Source organism: Tupaia chinensis, unplaced genomic scaffold (genome assembly GCF_000334495.1).
Source record: "Tupaia chinensis unplaced genomic scaffold, TupChi_1.0 Scaffold149537_1, whole genome shotgun sequence".
Taxonomy (NCBI): Eukaryota; Metazoa; Chordata; class Mammalia; order Scandentia; family Tupaiidae; genus Tupaia; species Tupaia belangeri.
In genome coordinates, this window is record NW_006209381.1 from 305240 (window position 1) to 327991 (window position 22752).

Genomic DNA, 22752 nt, shown 5'->3' on the forward strand with positions numbered 1-22752 from the left:
GATAAGAGAAACTGTCTCTATTCTCTTGCAGGTTGAAATCCAACTAAGAGACAAGCCTCATGGAGCAGTGGTTGGTCTCTGCTCAGAGAAAAGTGGGTATCATACGATCAACCCAGGTTCCACTCCCAAACCTACAGCTTCAGCCCCAAGTCATGCATGGACACACATACCCAGGATCTGGACATCATGGAGGGTGGGAGAGAAAAGACTGTAGCCTGACCAGACCCCATGATAGGCTGTGGTCTCTCCCCCACACACATATGTATGTGTGTACATGTACAAAAAAAAAATCCCAGCTAAGAATATAAAACGAATTCACACGAAAACACTGCGAATAGCATACTCCATGCCTAATTCAGTAGCAAATTAGATATGAGCACATAATATTTCAGTGTTTAGCTTGAGGGTGGGAAGAATGAAAAATAAGGAGAAAGTTTGACTATATTACTTAATATCTTAGATTCAGTCTCTTGGATAGGAGGAAGATGAACTGCAGTGAGGGGAAGTGTTAAAGAAATTTTCCAATTCTAATGAAAGATTTTTAGGGAATATTGTGATCAAGGGGCATCAAAAACAGCTTCATGAGTGGGGTAGAGGGAGGTCTTCACCATGAGTCAGTGGGATTTTGACAGTCCAAGGACCCGAAAGTATGACCCAAAAGGAAGGAGCTGCAGAGAGAGGGGAAGGGTGGGTCAAAGCATGGTATTTTACAGTGAGGAATCCAGAATGCATATGGAGTGTAAATTCAGAAAGCAGGAGACTTCTGGAAAAAGAGAAACACTGGAGCCAGAGCAGTGAAATTAGAAATCAGACAGACGCAGAGATTCTGACTGCTGAGAGAATTTGCACTTTGACGTTTGGGGCCAGATAATTTTTCATGGGATGCATGTGCAGACCACTGTAGAGTGTTCCAGCAGGCTCTCCCACTTCTACTCACAGGCTGTCAAGAGCACCCACCACTTGTGACAAATAAAATATCTCCAGATGTGACGAAATACTTTCTTGGGGGCAAAATCACCCCTGGTTAAGAGCCACTGAACTCAAGAAAGACAAGGCAAGAGAAATAATTTAAGAAACAGGGATGGAACCAGCAGTTGGCATAATGGCTGTGTCGCTGGACTCCCATGTAGTAGACCGTGGTTCAAGTCCTGAACCCAGTGGGTTAAACTCTCAACGGGCACATGTACGTGCGTGCCCAAGATCCTGAGAGGAGAATGGAGAAGGGATTGTGGTGTGGCCATCCCCCATGGGGGTGATTTCTCGCTTTCTGTCTCTCTGTCTCTGTCTTTCTGGAGAGCACACATGCCCTATAAATAAAAAACCTCTCCAAAAAAAGAAAAGAAAAAAGAAAGAAAGAAATAGGAATCAGCATATGGCATAACAGTTACTTCTCTTGACTCCCACACAGGTGACTGTGGTTCAAGTCCCAGACCCGCAGCTCAAAACTCAGGCTGGTTACATGTGCTTGCATGCTAAGATCCCCAGAGGAAACATGATTGCAGCATTGCCATCCACCCTGGGGGGTGACGTCTCACCTTCTGTCTCTCTGGTGAGCACATGTGTCCTATAGCAAAAATCTGTCAAAAAAAAAAAAGAGGAAAAAAATTCCAGTTATCTAATTCAGTAACGTATATGCCTAAACCAGGAGCCGCAAGGGTACTTGAATGAAGAGACCAGGTGGGCGCTACGGTGACCGAGTAACCAGGGGACACAAGCACCGCCTGTGAGGTGAGGGCTTCACAAAAATGTCAATCTAGGTTTCTAGATTTTCATTTTGTTTTTCCTCCAAGAGAAGTTTATATTTTTAAGTAAAATTTCCTGATATTTAAAAATGCAAGACTTAGACATTTGTGTCCGGGATCCTCGAACACGGCAGCACCATCGAGGAGGAGTAGTTGGCAAGAGAAAGTAAAGGGGCCTGGTCAAACAAACCCACTGCAAGAAAGGTATTTTAAGAAAAGAGGGAAAAAGCAAGTTTGGATAGGTATTGGATGACTTTAAGAATCACTGTGAAAGGAGGAGAGTGTGAGGAAAAGAATCAAGGAGAAAGATAGAAAGACAAGCCATTTATGGGGCAGGAAATGCATGACCATCTGCTGCTGATAACGTGTATAGTAGCTTCACCTGGACTGCTGTGAAGTGTATTCACGCTGGCTAATTCACCACACAAGCTAGAGTGATGTATAGTGGTTGAATGTATAAAAGAAATCAAAATAAGAAAACTCATAAAAGAAAAAAATGAATCACTGTGGAGTGTGATCATGGTATTAAGGTTATGTTTTTAAAACGTCCTTACCTGTTTGAGATTTAATGATTTATACATACACACTTTTCACTATCAATGAAACAAAAAAGAGAAAATAATGGGTGAAACACGATATCTAAATATTAAGTGTAATTCAGAGGAAAATGACTTCCAAGTTTTGAATTTGAGTAAACAATCAAAGAATCTCACTGAAGAGTCTGCAGCTACCCCACAAGAAGTATTGTTTGTTTCCTGTGGGTTCCCCTGGAAAACTTGCCTTGACATCTTCACTTGTTAAAACTTATTTTTAGAATTCAGTGATAAACTACATTTTTCTCCATTATGGAAACACAAGAATTATTTTTATACATTCTAGGTTTCACTTTATAATATTGCAATTATAATATTGTAAAAATAGATCATTTAGGGCCAGCAGGGGGCGTGGTAGTTAAGAGTGTTAGACTCCCACATGGCCAACTATGGTTCTCGGCCCTGCTGGCTTGCTTTCTCACTCCCCACCGCCCCTCACTCTGTCCCTTTCTGGTCAAATTTAAATAAATAAATAAATAACGTTAAATAAAATAATTCTTTAAAAATATGTATTGTTTGGGGGCCAGCAAGTGGTGCTGCAGAGGTTAATGGGGCTGGATCCCACATGGCTGACCACGGTGTCCCAGACCTAGTGGCTTGCTTTCTCACTTTCTCTCTCTTTCTGTCCCTCTCTGATCAAATTAAAATAAATTAGTAAACAAATACATAAAGTTAAATAAAATAACTATGTGTGCGTGTGTGTGTGTGTGTGTGTGTGTGTGTATAGTTTAAAACTTTAATGGTCATGGCATCTGTTTGTAGGCACAGTGCTAAGCTTTTAACAGCCATTAACACATTTAATTCATGTATCAACCCAGAGAATAATTATTATAAAGAAATTATAATAATTCAGAAAAGTTAAGTAACTTGTTCCAAAGACAATCAGCACCTACAGGGTAGAGATGGGATTCAGGCAGTCTGATTCGAAAGCCCCGTCTTCTTAACGATTACCCTACACTTTCTCCCATGGAGCACCTTTCATAATTAGCATGTAAGCAGTTGACAAGCATTTGGTCTTAAAATAAATCCTGCATTTCAGGAAGCCACGTAAGAGCATACACACCTTTCATTTACAGTTAGAGATCCCTTGTTCTCTCCCTGGATGCTGACCTTTCTGGTTAAAGCCAGACTGCAAACGTTCTCTTCGATACTGCTTCTGCCTTGGCTCTACTATGTGAACAGTAAAATAACTTCATCCTCAAGCTTTCTGTAATTAGAATGAAAGTGCAGCCAATACGGTTTCCCAAATAATTCAAAGTACGGACAGAGCTGTACTTGAACTTACCAGAAATACCACGGGATGAGAGGCATCCTCACCCACCGTGGAACACAAGCCCAGCTGTCTCCTAGTCACAGCATCAATATTTCTGAAGCTCTGCTGATCACCAGAGTAACCAGCTGGGATCTGGCAACCAAACGCAAAGCAGCTACAGTGTGCACAGTGTCACCGAGTCTCAGGGTCCACGCACACTGGCCACAGGGACATGGCATGGCAAGACGGCTGGAATATTACACGTGTCGTGACTAATATGAACTATTTCGACAGCCGTTAGCAAAAGGCAGATTAAAAAATCCCCAGAATGAAACCACCCAGACAGTCGTTCTGCGGAGGGCAGAATTAGGCGTCCAGTTTTATAGCCACAATATTTTCCTTTGGCAGCCCACAGTCGTTTGCAGTTCGGGTTTTTCTGAGTCAAGTGTCTGAACCCATTCAAATCGCATACTGTGTCAGTTTCTACCACACTTACAAGCAATGTCACTTCTCCTCTTCCACGCACCTTCTGCCTCCTGCACCTCCTCACACTGAATCAGACGACTTTCCAAAAGGATTTTCTACAATCCAAATCCCCTTTTCAAAGTCATTCAAGGGCCAGCTATTCTGAGTATCACTAAGGAAAATGTATACCTTGCATCTAGGAAGAATTTAAATCTAGTTACCGAAAAGGAGATACGGCTATGAAGACATGGTTGTGTGTTTGGGTGTAAAGTGTGTGTCTTTGTTTGCCACACCTCGACCTGAGAACTCCCCAGTCTTAAGTCAAGAAGCTGCTAGAGTTTGTGTTGTAGAGCTACTTAAAGACATGCTATGGGGCCAGTAGGTGGTATAGTGATTAAGGCAGCTGGACTCCCACATGGCTGATGGCGGTTCAAGTCCTGGACCCGGCAGCTTGCCCTCTCTCTCTCTCTCTCTCTCTCTGGTCAACTTCAAAATAAAAAATAAAAAATAAAATATAAAATAAAATAAAATAAAAACAATGAATAAAATTAAATAATTATTAAAAAAAAAAAAAGATTTGCTATGGAGAAGTGGGACTGGCTGTTGAAGATTTTAAACCCCACTTAAAAAAAAATAAAATAAACATGTCTACATTTGAGGGACAAGAAAAAACCAAGTATATGATATTAACTAGTGATATGAAAGCTCATCATTTTAACAAAAAAAGACAGTTTTTATCTAGCCTGACCCAAAGGGTCTTCAAACAGTTCATAGGAAATGCATATTATGGGGGCCAGCAGGTGGCGTGGTGCTAAGGTACTAACATATGGCCAACTGCAGTTTGAATCCCAGACCTGGCAGCTTGCTCTCTCTCTCTCTCTCTCTCTCTCTCTCTGTATATATCTTTCTCTGGTGAGTACATGTGTCCTAGAACAAAATTAAAATAATAACAATAATAATTAATTATTAATTAGCTCTTTAAATTAAAAAATGAAGAAAGTGCATATTATGGGAAAACTGCATGGATTTCAAAAATGTTCTAACTAAAATAAACGTGGACTTTAATTTCACTTATTCATGGATATTTTTTAAGTGCCCTTGAACTAGACAGAAAAACTGCCTCTGTCTTGAAAATCAAGCCACTCTCTTCTCTTTCAATGGTTCTACTCGAGCCATTTTCTCCAATTTATAGAAAATCTTTCTAGAAAAGGCAAGACAAAATAGACAGAAGAAAAGCAAAAGCACTGGACCTCATCGTCTCCTCTGAGGGTTAGGTCTAAGAGGGTGCCACTCCCTAGACAGGGTTGCTGCTGTGACGACAGCCACATCCCAAGGAAGAAAAGTCAGCTCAAAAGACAGTCCGACTTTCTACTCTGACCTTCAGGCTTCCCAGTCATCTCCATGGCTACCAAGCACATGTGCACACACACACACACACACGGAAATACGTTTCTCTTATAAACTCACTTCCTCTATCATCCTATTTCTAGTTCACTCACTGCAATCATATTTTAAAGATATCTAATGAATTTAAAAAGATGGATCTCAGTAATTTAATAGCGAATCTCTAACAATTTATGTCTCCAAACTTTGAACAGCTCCTATCATAAAAGCTATTTGTTTGTGTTTTAACTTCTCAAGAGTTAACTAGCATTGTTCTTGTTGATTTATAACTAATCAGGACCGAAGCAGAGAAATATAAAATTATTTTTTTAAATAGCTTAATGAAATATCCTGAAGAGTACAAAATTTTTCTCAGAACACAGAAAATAGCTTCACATAAACACCAGATGTTTTCTCCTGTCATATAGAAATGCTTGGAGTGTTTTCTCATGATCTGGGGCTGGCTGAAGGCTGAGTGGACCACTGCATCGAGACCCTGTTAGAAGTGCGCTCTTTATTTTTCTCTGTCTCTCTCATCTTCTTCTCTCTGACTTTCTAGCTCATCGAAAAAATAAATAAGCTTAAAAGAAAAAACTTGCAATCTTTTAAATGTACATTTAATTCCAGTTATTTTTTTTTCACTTTATTCATTGTCATTGTTATATTTATTTTTATTTTATAGAGGTTGACCAGAGAGAGCCAGAAAGAGAGGAAAGTGAGAAAGCAAGCTGCCAGGTCTGGGACGTGAACCACAGTCAGCCGTGTGGGAGTCCAGCTGCCTTGACCACCATGCCACCTGCCAGTCCCTTATTCTAGTTATTCTTGACCTACTTCACAAGCTAATTAGGAAAAAAGGCAGCATCAAGTCCTGATCAAATCAATTCCTGACACAGTAACTAAGAAGCAAAAGTAGAATTCAAAATATAAAACAACTTGGGATCTACTCTTCCTGTAGCCTAACAAATGTATTAAAAATAAGATCACTTGTGACCTCTTTAGATTCCTGCAGTACTATCTCTACCACTCTTTTTGACACTAAAAATTCAAGAATCATCCAATAACAGAGCTAGAAAAATTATAATTTGTAACTGAAGTCTGGAGAGGCTCAGTAACTGGCTCCAGGTGGGTGAATGGAAGGATTAGAGCCAGGTTTTCTGATGCCAGATGTCTGTGCTCTTCCCAGTGACCCAGGCTGCTTCACCATGGGTGCTTCTTTGATTTGGTAAGGTTTACATATGCATTATTTTGCTTGCAAGAATCTTAGAATTTCAATGTGCAAAAGGAACTGAGAAACAGAGCCAGTCTGGTATGGTTTTTGGTTTTCTATTTCTAAAATAGCTGGGAGTCTTCTTTTTCTTTTCTATTTTTTTTTTGAATAATGTTTGTTATAGGAAGCATGCACTCACCAAAGAGACAGAGAGAGAGAGAGAAAGTAAGAGACCACCCTCCCCAGGGGGATGACCACACCACAGTCCCTTCTCCTCCACTCCCCTCTCAATATTTTGGCCATGTATGCACTTGAGCCTAGCATGAGTTTCAAGGTGCCAGGTCTGGGGCTTGAACGACCGTCAATTAGATGGCAGTCTAGCTCCTCAACCACTATGCCACAATCTGCCCCCGATGGAGTTTTTGTTCTTTTGTTCTTCCACACAAGGCAATTAAACACAGACTAGTTTATAATACTCAAATCAAATTTTGAATTATTAACTGTCAAATTTCAGCATATTACACAGTGAGAATTATTCTTTTTTTTTTTTTTTGAGAGTTTTTTTTGCCATAGGGTGCATTTCTCCCTCTGTCCATAAAGACAGAGAGAGAGAAAGCAAGAAATCACCTGCCAAAGGGGATGGCCACGCTGCAGTCCCTTCTCCTCCATTCTCCTCTCGGGATCTTGGGCACACACGCACACGCGCCCGACATGAGTTTAAGCCACTGGGTCTGGGACTCAAAATGCAGTTGACTACATGGGAATCCAGAGACATAGCCATTATGCCAACTGCTGGTCCTGGAATTATTCTTGATGTACATTTGCCTCTATGAAGTTACAATATTGTTAGATAGCACTAGAAAAAAATGTATTAGGGGAGTTCAAAGAGTTTGTGGAAAATGGAATTAAGGTATGAGTTCATTCTGGTGCGAAGAATTAGAAGTCCGTGCGTGATTTTTTCATAATACACACTTACCATGAATTTTTTGAAGACTTCTGAAATTATGGAAGAATCTTTAAAGTTTAATTAGATAAATGTAGATTTATAAAATTATATAGATTCATAAAACCAAATGCAAATGACTGTTCAAAACCAAGAGTTAATATAGGAAGAGTTTAAGACAAAACAAAAATTCATAAAAATGTTCACCTACTGAAGCTAATCAAGGGCCTAACAGCTAGAGTTATGCTAAAATGTCCCCCAAGGGGCCGGCAAGTGTCTTGGTGGCTAAAGGCGCTGGACTCCCACATGGCCAACACCAGTTTGAGTCCCAGACCTGGTGGCTTGTTTTCTCACTTTCTTTCTCTCTCTCTTCCTCTCTGCTCAAATTAAAAATAAGCAAATAAATAAATAAAATTTTTAAAAATGTCCCCAAAAACTACAAATCTACCTAGGCCATTTACAAGTTAACCTTTATCTACTGATGGACTCGCAACTGTAGAAAAACCTTATCTATGTAAGGAAATAAATAACCAGGAGAAATGTAGAGTGGGAGCAAAGCAAGGTGAACACAAGCAAGGGACCAGAACTTACAACCCCCCAAGAACGTGCCGGGCGGGCATCTCACTAGGGGTAGGTCCGAGCAGAGTAAGAACTCTGAGTCTCCACTTTAGCCGTCTGTTCCTTTCTTTGCTTTGGTGACTTTCCAGCTTGAGGTTTTGTTGTTTTGCTCTTGGTTTCCTAGTAAAGTCACAGTTTAAAAAATTCCAGCCTTGTCTAAACTAAACCAAGAAGAAAAAGGGAATTGTCCTCTAGACATAGCCAACGGGGAGCAGGGCATCTTGGTCACACGGTGGTGCCAGCTGGAGGCCAGGACAGAAGCAGCATGGCTGGAGCTGGAGAAGGGAGGTCTGAAGACCAGGGGCCTCAGAGCTGGCCTGGGCTGAACGGAAAATTCCATCAAAGAACCAGTTTGCACCCTGCCTAACAGCTCTGTAAAATTCCCAGGTGACTGAACCAGAGAGGTCATTTCAGTCTGCCTGCAAACCGTTAGCCAGTGTCTGTTTGCCTTTTTAAAAAAAATAAAAAATAAAGAAATGATTTTAATTCTAGAATTACATATTTTTTCTTTAACCTAAAATAGCTACTGATATTGAATATACTGCCATAACCAGGAGGGAAAAAAAGGTTAAATGTTTTTAAAAACTGTTAAGAGAACGCCTTTCAAATATCTAACAGTAACTGTCTCCCTTCACGGCCATGTGTGCGGTGCCTGTAAGTAATCAGCACCCCAAAGTCCCATACGGGCCGTGGCTTCGTGGGGCTGGATGGTGGCACAGTGCGACTCAACTGGACCCACATGGGAACGCAGAAGTGAAGATCCAGGGGCCCCTCTCTCACTCCAGGCACAAAGTGCATGCCCCGTACTCCAGACTGGCTGGGTCTGGGGGTGGTTCATGGCTTGAGAGCTCTGTTGGGAAGTGGGACTGTCTCTGTAATTTTTTTCTCCTCTCTCTCTTAATAAATGAAAAAATAAATAAATAAAAAAGCTGTGTCTTCAACTAAAACAGACTAGAAATAACAGATCCTGGTTGATGGGACACTGCCGTTCCTCTACAATGAAGAAGTGCAGCCCCTGGGGCATTTCCTCTCCCAGGCCGGGAGGATGCCCCAGGAAACCACGGCTGCAGGGACACATGCACTCCTACTCGCTGCGGTGGCTGTGGGAAGGGTGTGCTTCGTGGCACGACACACACCAGTATCTCCTCTGTCTGCTCCAGTGGCTCAGACTGCGGGAGGAGTGGTGAAAGCAATAAAAAGCGCATGTGCAGGACCAGCAGTTAGCATAACGGCTATGTCACTGGACTCCCATGTAGTCGACCATGGTTCGAGTCCCGGACACGTGGGGCGCGCGTGCGTGCGTGCCCAAGATCCCAAGAGGAGAATGGAGGAGAAGGGATTGCGACGTGGCCATCCCCCCCGGGGGGTGATTTCTCGCTTTCTATCTCTCTATTTCTGTCTTTCTGGCAAGCGCACACACCCTATAGCAAAAATCTCTTAAAAAAAAAAAAAATGTGCTTGAATATCCTTTTACCCAGAAAGAAAAGACTCCATCTTCCAAGCACAGTTGTCAAACCACAGCATTTAAATGTGAGGAAAATCCTATCTCTCTAGTTTTTGGAAGGAACCCCAAAACAGGTTAGCAGTTACTAGTAAGCAAAAGAAGAAAGTCCTTTTAAAAGTTTAAGACTGTAATCCCAAAGAGAACAAGCATAAGACCAGGCCACGTAATAAATACCAGAATGACTTCTGCACCCAAAATAATGAAAGCAATATTAAAATCAACCACCAATCCATGCAGCAATTAAGATGGGGTTGTCAGAAAAGTCAGGATGTATTTTTCTATGTTTTTCTATGCGAAATGCGTCATGACTTCCCAATCTTTTAACTCTGAAATTCACCCATGTTTGTAAAAAACACTTTTCCTGACTATCCTCTTCATTTAACCCCTCATTTTAGCGAAATGGTCACAAAATTCTGATGTGTATTAAAAGTTTTACGGTCACTCTGCAATCTCTCCTCGATTCTGCTCTCAGGATTTCAGATTATTGCAAGCCATCACGAGTCTATTCATGAGCTCTGGCAGGGATCCTGATAGTACAGACTGTGTTGCCTTCATAGCTAAAGATCCAATTGAGCCAATTGATCACTGAGCCCGCCTCGTTATGGGGGCCCCGCAATGGAATGGTCCAAGACCTCCTAAGTGCCACAGGGCAGGCTTTTGAACGAAGGTTTAAACACTACTTGAAAAATCCTTCTCTTGGGACCAGCAGTTGGCATAATGGCTACATTGCTGGACTCCCATGTATAAGACCATGTTTCAAGTCCCAGACTCGGTGGCTTAAACTCACACCGGGTGCATGTGCGTGTGTACCCAAGATCCTGAGAGGAGAATGGAAGAGAAGTAATTGCGGCGTGGCCATCCCCCCTGGGGGGGGGTGATTTCTCGCTTTCTGTCTCTCTGTCTCTCTCTGTCTTTCTGGTGAGCACATGCACCCTATAGAAAAACCTCTCCAAAAATAAAGAAAGAAAGAACAAAAAGTAAAGTCCTTCTCTGGGTACTTGTAAATGTGAGGAGGTACATACTGACGGCCCGCTAAGGAGAAAGAAGATCGTGAGTTTGACAACGGAATCCCAGGGAAGCAGCTGCCTGCAGGGGTATTTCAGATGTGTGGGCTCTAGTGCATGCCCCATACAGTGTGAAAAGTTGTGCAACTTGCCTGGAACCCCGAGTGCAGCAGAGCATATGAGAACCATTTGGAAGGAAGCCCTATAACAGGTAATGCCCATGAGCGAGGGCTGCAGTCCCAACAAGTGGCTTCATTAATGAACCCATGTTGAGGGTCTCTTCCATGACCCTCGTGACTTTAATACACAAGCTCTTCAAAGTACCCGTGGCCTTGCCTGAAATCAAAGCTCAGCTCAACCAGGGAGCCCATGGTACTGTGGAAAGGCACCAGAAACTGTTCAGCCAGGTCCCACGGCCAAGCCTGCCAGCTCAAATTCCTTGCCACACTTCAAGGAGCAGCTGTGGAGTGAAGCATGCTCCACCAGCAAGCCAAACAAAAAGGCCGCAGAGAGCCTCTTGGTAAAGAATGGGGACTTTTTCCTTCAAGAGAGTACGTCTCCAGGCACAATGTGTGTTAAGGGAACTACCAGGAAGACAGGCAAAATGCAGTCCTCTGGAAGATCCCAAACCAAAGACCATGTGTCCGGTAACGTTGGCCATCTTATGGATACCAGTGTGCCAATCATCTCTCCTGGAGGTGAAATCAGCCCTAAACAACCAAGGAAAAGCAGTACTAATCCAGGACTTTTGCATTCCAGCAAATGACAGTATCTAAGCACCATCACACCAATATGTCAAGAAACTGCATTTTGTGTTAGGACCCAAAGACAAGCCACACTGCTTCCAGACAAAACAGAACACAAACTGTGAAGTGCATCTTTCTGAGAACATCATGGAGTAGTCCTTTACCAAACAAAGAACTGACAGAAACTGATCTTCAGAAAATGTAAGCTGGAAAAAAGAAAGAGGATCTATTCCTTCGAAAAGAAATTATACATAAGCACGAATGTCACTTTTCAAGGTTGATCTGCACTGATGACAAGCTAAAGGCGCAATTCAAATTTCACATGCTAAAGACAACTGGAAAGAACTGCTGGGGCAGGGTACACCCCTTTCACCTTGATAATTCGGGGGCATTTTTATAACGGGGAGATAAGTTCTAAGAACTTCATGTTCTATAACTCCAGAACCATTTGCCCAAAACTAGGTGTTTCTTGCTACAAATTAAAAAGCAATTTCTCTTGGTAGTTACATTTCTTGACTGTTACATTTTTTTCTTTACCAGGATTTTTCATTGCAATAGTAAAATAAATATGGCATAGACTTCAGGCTATGTCTATGTCGGTGAAATCAAATTAAAAAAAAAAAAAAAAAAACACTAAAAACCTTGATCCTTTTCAATGGTCTGTCCTTATTTGCTGGTTAAAGAGTTGGTGCTCAAATTCCCTGGTTTAGGATTTCTCAGTCTTTGCCCTTCTAACTGTATACAGCACATGACAAACTACAGAGGCCATGTTTCAGTCATTTCTGATTTCATTATATTCCCTCCCTCGCCCCTACCGAAAAAAAAAAAATTGTTCATGGGTGCATAAATTTAAAAAATGGCAAACAAAATCAGTATCCCCATACTCAATATCCAAACTAGTTCTATTCTTATTGAAAGTATAGAATTTATTTGCAAGTATAGATAGACAGTCGTATCCTCAGAGTCTTTCATCTGCGTGTATCCTCAGCACCTTTCCTACACGTGATCAGACAACGCAGAAGAGAGGACACTAATTGAACGTAACTGTTGGAAAGGTTTGTCATATGTGAACCAACTGGTAAACTGAGAGTGTTTAGGGTAAGCACTGTGTAGGAGTTTAGGGTAAGCACTGTGTAGGTAAAAGCACTAGATTCAGGTCTATCAACGTGATCTTGAGTAAGTGATTGAATCTATCTGGATTCCATCTACTTCAGTCCTCACAGTATGAGACAATAAAAAGCAAGCTTTCTCTTTGTTAGAGGTTGATATTGATGATCAATCTGGACAGTTAAGATAAAATAGTCACTTTGGTTTTTTCCTTTCTTTAGTCTGTGTCTACACTCACAGAATGGATGATACCACTGTGATCAGATTCACATATGTTTGTCTCCAAGTCTTTTAGTTTAAAACATTGACATTTGGGGGCCAGCAGGTGATATGGTGGTTAGGGCACTGGACTCCCACATGGCCAACCATAGTTCAATTCCCAGACCTGATGGCTTGTTTTCTCACTTTCCTTTTTATTTTCTCTTTCTGATGACTATAACAAGTTTAATAGTAATGATAAAATAAATAATTCTTACCCAAAAAAAACCTTGACACTTTGGAATAACAGAGGTAATGATGGTAGGGAGCAGATAGGGTTTGTCCTGAAGAGCAGAAAACTGTTGGTCCTTTCCTTAGATGTGGTCATTACTATAGGGTGCTTTTGTTTTGTTTCGTTTTCCTGGCCTCAGTTATCTGGGTAAGTGTCTTAGCTCCATTTCCTTTTAGCTATGTAGACACAGCTTAATCTTTGTGATTGTGATATATGTGCTAAATTTTAATAAAACCTGGGAACCTTCTTTTTTTTTTTTAATTTTTTTTTTAATTTTTATTTTCTACCTTAATTCACTATACACCATCACAACACACCAATGAATTTTCCATCCAAAATACACTGTGCATTGGTTCAATCAAGCACATCAGCATACATGTTCTCAGCAAGTAATCTTCCAATTCTTACATCCTGCATACCTTGCCCTTTGTCTTGCCATCCCTGATTCCCCATCCCCTACCCTCTGCCATGTCCCATCTTCCTCCTCCATTGTCCCTGGCATCCATGGTTGCCCTCCATGCCTTCCGCCCCCCATTCTCGAGAACGATTTCTTGATACAAACAGACACAGAGAGTATAAATGGCATAAGAAGCACACACGGATAGTCAGCATTTGCCTGGAATGGCGTAGTAGTTAGATCAGTGCTGCATTTACCACAGGCAGCAAAATCAGAACAGAAGAAATGTCTACACGCTATTTTAATCTCACGTTCTTCATCTGTCCTAAAGTGGAAATCCATTTGCCTATTAATACTTGCAAATGACTCTTCAAAAATATATATATCATTATTGCTTTGTGACAATCAGGAAAAGAAAAACTATATAGGAAGGTGTTGAGGGGGACCAGCAGATAGCATAATGGTTATATTACTGGACTCCCCACGTAGTCGACCATGGTTCGGGTCCTGGACCCGGCAACTTAAAATTCACACACACCAGGCGCATGTGCCCAAAATCTCAAGAGGAGACTGGAGGAGAAGAGACTGCAGCATGGCTATTCCCCACTTCCCAGGGTTGGGGGAAGTGATGGGAGTAATTTCTTGTTTTCTATCTCTCTTTTTCTCTGTCTGGAGAGGGCTTGCACCCTGAAGCAAAAATCTCTCAAAAAAAGAAAAAAAAAAAAGGAAAATGGTGATTAGTAGGGGATGAGTAGGAGGGGCTCAGAAAAAAAAAAAATTAACAGACATAAGAATGGAAAGTTATCTGTTAAAGGTGATATATATGATAATATCTTTGACCTGGCTGATACGCACTGTATCGTGCTTTGAAAAAACCATATCATATGCTATAGAAATGTATTATGATGAATGTAAATAAGAAATCACAGGACCAGGAACCAGCCGATGGCATAATGAGAATCCCGCATGGTTGACCTCAGGTTGAGTCCTGGATCCAGAGGCTTAAAACTCACACCAGGCACATGTGCATGCATGCCCAAGATCCCAAGAAGAGAATGGAGGAGAAGGGCAGCCATCCTCTCTGGGGAATGACTTCTCACTTTCTGTTTCTCTGGGTCTCTCTGTTTCTAGCAAGCACACACGCCCTATAGCGAAAATCTCTCTCAAAAAAAAAAAAAATATGATTAAAATAAAAGGTAAAATTTAAGTACAAATAAATAAATAAATAAAATGTTCATTGATAAATATGCTAATTATCTCCTCCCACGAACTAAGCCAAATTCATAACCAAGGTTCTAAAACAACTTCTAGAATACACTCAAGCTCTCACGAAAAAATATGCATCTCCTTTCCAAATGGCCATCAGAGTGTTTTATTCATCTTGATCGTGACAGCACTATTACACCAAAGAACATGTCTAGTGAGCTTCAATTGCTGTGTTTAAAAAGATATAACAGAGAAGATCTATGTTTGCACTGAAAACACCAGAGGAATCACTGGCAAAGTCTGAAATGAAAAACAGGCCTCGGAAATGCCCAGAGCCAGCTGCTACTGTCGAGAATCAGGCTCTTTCCAACAGAGCCGCAGATTTGCACAAGCCACAGCTTAAGTGGGAATGTCATCTCCTAAGGCAAGGGCTGGCAAGGTGGTGTTGTACAGGCCAAATAGCAAGTATTTTAGACTCTGCAGGCCGGACACCAATCTAGCAACTACTGAACCCCACTCGCAGTATTAGAGTAGCTATCGGCGGCACACATGTGGACGAACGTGGCTCAGAGCCAACGCAGCTTTAATTTCATACGATTTTTACATGTGATGATATATTAATAAAGTATCCCCTTTTGAATATTTGTCAACCACTTAAAAATGCAAAAACCACGGTTAGCTCACAGGCCCTACAAAAACACGTGTCTGTTTTTGGCCCACTAGGTTTGGCCATGGGCCACCGTTTTCCTCCCAGGCCTAGGGCAGGGGATTTTGCTTTAGCCTGTGTTTTCCCGTCCATTTGCATAAACTTTACATTCCCCTTTCCCCTCTATTTACATAAATCTACAAACCCTGTGCCTCCCCTTTTCCTGAAGTGTTCCTTTGGCTTCTCTAAGCTACTGACACTCAGGTTCTATTTCTTTCCCATAAATCCCAAAAGCCCAACAGAACAAAGGTCAGGAGAGACATGGAAGTGTACAAGCCCCTCTTGTACTGCTTGTCAGCTAGGGGATCTTTTGCAAGTTATGTACCCAGTTCAAATCTTAATTTTACCACCTTAAAAAATTAATTAATTTAAAAAAAAAAACAAAAAAAACACAAAAAACGGGATCATCGAACTACCCAAAAGTAATACGGAAGGTGTCACTTTCTATCGAGTAAAGCGAGTAGAGTTGGTGATAACTGTGGAGAAGAGCTGCCGACGCAGTTCAGAAACAAGGCCTTGCCTGATGTTCTCTGGTAAGTTGTCAGTTAGGTCTTGGTAGTGTACGGGTCCCCAGGTAGAGAAAAGAAGCTCAGGAAATCCAGCTAAAGTCCTGGGAACATGAGCAGCTAGAAATCTCATTAATTGAATGCCACTTTTCATAATTCTCAGAAAAAGCAAGAAACTCAATCAACCCAAAGTGAAGCCTTTTTGTGGCAAAAGTAGATACGAGGGAGAGCATGAAAATGAATCAAACTCGGTCCACGACTTCAAAGAGTTTATTATTTATTAAACAGAAACACCTATAAGTCAAGCATGTATGAGCTGTATAAACCAACTGCATTAATGATAGAGAGACCAGTAGATGGTATAATGGTTACGTTGCTGGACTCCCAGACGGCCAACCACAGTTCAAGTCCTGGATCCAGAGGCTTGAAATACATTGGGCACAGGTGTGTGCATGCCCAAGATCCCGGCTGGAGAGTGGAGAGTGAAGGAGAAGGGATTACAGCATGGCCATCCCTCTGGGGTATGATTTCTCGATGTCTCTCTGGCAAGTGCACACACCCTCTAAAAAAAATCTCTCGCAAAAAAGAAATTAGAGGGACCAGCAGTTAGCGTAATGGCTATGTCGCTGGACTCCCACGTAGTCAACCACGGTTCGCGTCCCAGACACGGTGGCTTAAAACTCACGCCGGGCATGTGTGCATGTGTGCCCAGGATCCCGAGAGGAGAATGGAGGAGAAGGGATTGCGGCGTGGCCATCCCCCCTGGGGGGTGATTTCTCGCTTTCTGTCTCTCTGTCTCTCTCTGTCTGTCTGGTAAGCGCACGTGCCCTATAGCAAAAACCTCTCCAAAAAAAAGAAATTAGAAAGAAAGATTCAGACGAAAGTCAGTAAAGAAAAGAATTTTCTATGAGCTAGACCTAAACAATGAACAGAATTTCAAGAACAGGCAGACACATACATCGGAAAATATGATTCATGGATATATCTTGGATGGTAGGATGTGTGAGTTCTCAATTCTAGCAGACATTACTGAATTGTTCTTCAAAGGCATTTTGTTTCTATCAATGGTTTGAAAGTTCCCACCTGCCTTTTCAATCTGAGACACAGAAAAAAGTTTTTTTAAAAAGATATTTCTCAAAAAGTATAAGTTTTTCACATCTGCTGGTGTAACTATAGTGCTGGCTCTTCATAAATAACTTTTTTGATTTTTTCACAATGGTCCTTAAGCTGGATTCTTTTTCTTGAAACAGCAGGCAAATACAGCTGCAGATCTCAACTTAGGGTATATATCAAGCAATTCAACACTTTCTATCAACAATAATGCCCTATCTTTCCTCTGCTTCTTGAGAGCCCATCACCAATAGGACTTTATGAGTCCCACAGTTATTCAGCATTTTCAGAATTATACTAACCATGATAAAAAAAAAATGTGAGAACCAAAAGAGACCATTTTTAACTGATGTGCAATTTACGTGAGAGATCAACTGATCATCCAGATGGTTAGCATCAAGTGGCATTTCAAGTGCACACGTCCAACACTGGGTTATACAAGAGCAACAAAAGATGGCTACAAAGTTATTACAGTGGTGGGACCAGCAGAGGGCATAATGGTTACATCACTGGACTCTGACGTAGTTGGCCATGGTTCAAGCCCCAGACCCAGCAGCTTAAAACTCACACAAAGTGTGTGTGCGTGAGCCCAAAATCTCACGAGGAGAATGGAGGAGAAGGGATTGCAGCATGGCCATCCCATCTCGAGGATGATTTCTCACTTTCTGTCTGTCTGTTGTCTCTGTCTCTCTGGAAAGGGCATATGCCCTATAACAAAAACCTCTTTAAAAAAAAAGAGTTATTATTACAGTTGTCAAGTATGCAGTGCGGTACATTTTCTGCAGTTTTGATTTAATACTGTGTCTTTACCGTTGCTTATGTTTCCCCACAAAGTTTTTTTTTTTTTCAGATTATCACAAATCTCCAAAAATGTCCCATTGTATTCACTGAAAAAAAGAACACATATAAAGAGACCTGCTCAGATCCAGCCTGTGCTACGAAAGGGCCCACTGTCAGAGGCATACTCTGTTTAAGGATGATAGGCGGCTTTGTGTTGCTGGTGCCAAGGACAGAAAATGCACAGAGGATTTCTCTCTTCCTTCTCTTCCTCCGGTGGTTTCTCTAGGACCTTGCTATTTCCTTTCCACCCTGTAAATTGCTGGTTTCCATCAGTAGACAAGGATAAACTTTCCCTTTCCTCTGTGAGTGTACCAGAGTAGATTAAAGCGTTTATAAATGAAAACGGTTGAAATACCAGCCTTGATGAAAACATCTGAAACCATTTCCTTATTTTTGCCAAAAACTTGGTTTAGCTCATAGACTCGTCAAGGTACCTTAGAAAACACACACCAATTTTGATCCAGGTCTGGAGACCTGCTTGCAAAGATTTGGCAGGAATACACTCACCTTTCCCTCTCTCATCTAGAAGGCAGAAGGTGCAGGAAAGATGGTGAGGGCCAAGACAATGGCAGAGTGGAATAATGTGATGCCCCGGGAGACCGAACCACACGGGGAGGACCAGGATCAGGGCTGGCTGGGCGGCTGGGGATGAGGACAGCATCGAGACCTGGTAGTTCTCCTGCTCTCTCTCTCTGTTTCTTTCACTCATGCGAGAAATAAGTTTTAAAACTACAAGAAAAATAAATCAAAAGTATGAACCTGATTTATTGACACCGATTAGAAAGATTTTACCTAGGAAAGCTCCCATAAGGATATCAACCTCAGGTAGAATTCCTATAAATGTGCCAGGAGAAAATGGTTGCTTTTAACCAAAATCTCATTTCAATTCTTCCCATTAGAAAAATAAAGTGGAACCAAAAAGGAACCCATCACAGCACACAAAAGAAGTCTCTGTAAATGTAACAAAAAGCAGTGTTCTCAACTCTGGTCAACACTTAACACCAAACCTAGGAAAACCGGTATTCCAAACCTTGATGAACATGATTCAAATAGCACATTCGCTACTAGAGTGAAAAGTGGAAAATCACTATAAATATTTGCCTTCAAAAAAAAGCTGCTGCTATCATTCCAGTGACACTAGAAGAATACCACATTGCCTCAAACACACATAGATTTGTCTAATCCAATGGTTCTGAACCCCCGGATAATTCTGCCCCCAGGGGAAATTTGGCCATTTTTCATTCTGACACAGTTTTTATTCTCACATCTGGAGGGGTCGTAGCCTCTAGTGAGGAGAGCCAAGAATATTGCTAAACACCCTCCAATTCACAGAGCAGTCCTCAACAGTAAAGAAGCGTCTGAGGCAAACTGGGTCCGTGCGTGATGATCTAATGCAGCTGGGATGTGTTAGCAAACACCGAAGGTTAGACAGAGTTATAAGCACCCTTTTTTATAAAGAATTATTTTATTTACAATTAATATTTTTGGGTTTTTGGTTTCGTTCTTTTCTGAGAGATTTTTGCTGTAAGGTGCATGTGCTCACTGGAGAGACAGAGACAGAGAGACAGAAAGTGAGAAATCACCCCCCAGGGGGGATGGCCACACTGCAATCCCTTTTCCTCCATTCTCCTCTCAGGATTTTGTGCAAACACAACATGCATCTGGCACAAGTTTTAAGTTGCCGGGTCCAAGACTCAAACCACAGTAGACCAAATGGGAGTCCAGAGCCTTAACCACTATGCCACCTGCTGGCCCATGTTGTTGTTTTTTGTTTGTCTGTTTTCAATCTGACCAAAGAGAGGGAGAGGGAAAGTGAGAAAGCAAGCGACCAGGTCCAAGACTCGAACCATAGTTAGCCATATGGGAGTGTAGCACCTTAATGACCACGCCACCTGCTGGCCCCCATAGGCTATGGCTATGTCACTGGACTCCCATGTAGCCAACCACGGTTCGAGTCCGGGACCCGGTGGCTTAAACTCATGCCGGGCGCGTGTGCGTGCATGCCCAAGATCCCGAGAGGAGAATGGAGGAGAAGGGTCTGCGGCATGGTCATCCCCCCTTGAGGTCTCACTTTCTGTCTCTCTGTCACTCTCTGTCTTTCTGGCGAGCGCACACACCCTATAGCAAAAGCCTCTCTGAAAATAAGATGTCCTATCAAGCTAGGTCCTAAAGATGAGTGGATAGATAAATGCATGCTGCCATGTACAGATTAGTAGTCATGATAGTTAAGGGATAGAAAAGACCATAGTCCACTATTCTGGCCACGTTCTCTGGCAGTATACTTTCTACATTTACTAGCTTATCATGTAAACCTCAAGAACATCTGCCTACATGGAAGTCTGTGATCCAACTGGATATTGCTGGCCCTACCTATTACAAATTAATATTTTCTCAAAGTTAGGAAATAACTGGATTCCTCATGTCCAACTATCAAAAGTGACCAGACTTCAGATTTCAATAGTGGGTCATATGTGGTTATATTTTTCATGAGAAAAAATTCATATCTGAACATCTCTTTCTCTGATGTTACAATCCATTAAAAGTTTACTGTCCAGGGACCAGCAGTTAGCATAATGGCTATGTCACTGGATTCCCATGCAGTCAACCATGGTTCAAGTCCCGGACCCGCTGGCTTAAACTCATGCCGGGCACATGTGTGCGCGTGCCCAAGATCCCGAAAGGAGAATGGAGAAGCAGGGATTGCAGCGTGGCCATGTCCCCTGGGGGGTGATTTCTCACTTTCTGTCTCTCTCGTTCTCTCTGTCTTTCTGGCGAGCGCACGCGCCCTATAGCAAAAACCTCTTCGGGGGGCACCCTATAGCAAAAACCTCTTCCCCCCCCCCAAAAAAAAAAAGTTTACTGTCCAGCTCCATGAAATGTATTTTTTAAATAATTTAATTTTATTCATTACTTTTTTAAAAAAATTTTGCTGTAGAACACATGCACTCACCAGAGAGACACAGAGAGAAAGTAATAAAGTCAACCGCCAGGTCCAGAACTCGAATTGTTTCGGCCATGAGGGAGTCCAGAACCCTAACCACTGCCCCCCCCCACATGGTGACCCCAATTCCATGAAATTTAAAAGCCACACTGAGAAAGCAAGCTGATTTTGACTATAAACATAAAGACAGCTACAAAGGGAAGCCTTCTATAAAAAGAAAGGGACATAGTGAATGAAGGGGAATAAGATATACAAAGGCTGACAAGTTCTCTCTAAAAATAGCGTAGTCCTTAGAAGTTGTTTTATTTCCCCGTAAAAGTTTCCTTGGGTGTTTCAACAAAGAAAGACATTTTCTTGGAAATTTTTTTTTAACGTCTCTAGTTCCAAGTTTGCTGAAGGCATTCACTTCTCTATGGTCTACAAGAACGATCTTTAAATCATTAAGATAGTCATTAAAATGTAAAGGAATCCTATTAGTTCAGAAATCCATGTCTTAACCACCCCATACACTTGACAGAAAGAAAAGTATCCGGTAACTGATAGAAATCTATCTGATTCTGAATGCCCGTCTCAAGCTAACAAAGCAAGCACTGTTTGGCAAGAATGTAGAAAGATGGGCAGTTGAGTGGTTGAATTTTCTGAGACACTGAAAGATGAAGACAAAACTATGGCTCCAGGGATGAACGGGACTCTACCTCATGTTACCTTCTGGATGTAACCATGAAACAGTAATAGAAATCTCTGTCCTTAAGTTTAAGGAAAGTTGAACAGAAAAGCCCCCAATCAATTTAGAAAGGGGGAAAAGATAGTGTCAAAATGGCCCTAACTTTTCAAAAGAGGACATTCAACGTCATTACAGTGCAAGCTCCAGTTTCAGAGAGTTGAGGACAAAAAGCAGAAAACCCCAAGGATTTCTAATGTGCAGCGAATGGCAGCAATTTTTGCAGACAAACGTGGTGAGACTTCTCTTTAGTCTGGTTAACTAAAAAGCTGTGTTTTACACGACCTCGATTAAATTAGACACTGCCATTCCAGCTTCTGCAAACAAGGAACAGCAGCAGCCTCAGCAAAAGAGTGGCTAAGGGGAGACAGTGTGTCCACAGTTTCCCCTCCAAACCCCAAAGGAGGAAAGCTGCCTCCTGAAGGCTCTGGCCAGCCAGGCAGCCTCACTGAACACAACCAAGGTTTGTGAGCGTTGTTTTTGGCAAAGAGGTAGGTGTTACCGACGGCTTCCTGGGGCGCTGGAAGGAATGTGTCACCATCAATCAGAAAGTACACTGGGCCCGGTGTTTAGGTCACAGGGGGAGTACTGCCTCCTCCAACCCGGTCAATCATGCCAACTCCCGGAAAGGACAAGAAGGGAGACTGCAGGAGAGATATTGGTGCCCAGTGACCTGCAAGACCCAAAGGAACCCCCCAACTTGTTCTGAGGAGAAATCGGGCGCGCTCAGTTTAAGGGGAACACCAAGGGCCAAGGAGAGCGTGTGCACACTCCCCTGGGGATCAGCACTGCCCAAGCGCAGTTGTGGGGACGCCCTCGGAGGTCCTGGGGAGGAAAGAACCGGCGCCCACTTCCTTACTGGCAAGCCGGGAGCCAAGACCTAGCGGATGAATGAACTGTCCACCCGGCCGAGCCTGGCGGGACGGCAGCGGACCGCGGGGTGCTCACCTGTGGGGATGCTAACGGGCTTCTCGGAGTCCACGCCTAGGCAAGGATTCCAAGGATGGAGGGCGAGCGCCAGCAGGAGCAGCTGGGGCCGCACCGCGCACCCGCGCATCTTCAGCCCCTCGAGGGCCGGATCTGGCTCCGGCACCCCCACTCCCCTGCAGCCGCGTGCTTCTCGCGAGAGCGCAAGGACCCTCTCCCCACCCCCACCCCGGGTCCGCCCCGGGCCGGGGATTGTAGAGATCGGAGTAGACCGGCGGGATGCGCGCACTGGGGCCGCGGCGGGCTGCAGGAGCGGCTGGGAGGCCGGGGGCCGTCCGCACAGG

At 42.7% G+C, this 22752-nt stretch overlaps 1 protein-coding gene and 1 pseudogene across 2 annotated transcripts in view; one reads left to right on the forward strand and one right to left on the reverse strand.

Moving 5' to 3' along the window:
• The window catches only part of PLOD2 (procollagen-lysine,2-oxoglutarate 5-dioxygenase 2), a 121220-nt gene extending 98478 nt beyond the window's left edge, over positions 1-22742 (reverse strand). Inside the window, exon 1 of one of the 2 annotated variants that reach the window (XM_006171408.3) lies at positions 22430-22742. In XM_006171408.3, the coding sequence (XP_006171470.1) occupies positions 22430-22538 (109 nt within the window). In that variant the 5' untranslated portion in view covers positions 22539-22742. The remainder of the gene's footprint in view (positions 1-22429) is intronic. The other variant, XM_006171407.3, reaches the window with a different exon arrangement.
• LOC114006678 (SHC-transforming protein 4 pseudogene) lies at positions 10134-11477 on the forward strand (annotated as a pseudogene).
• Positions 22743-22752: the final 10 nt, after the last annotated feature.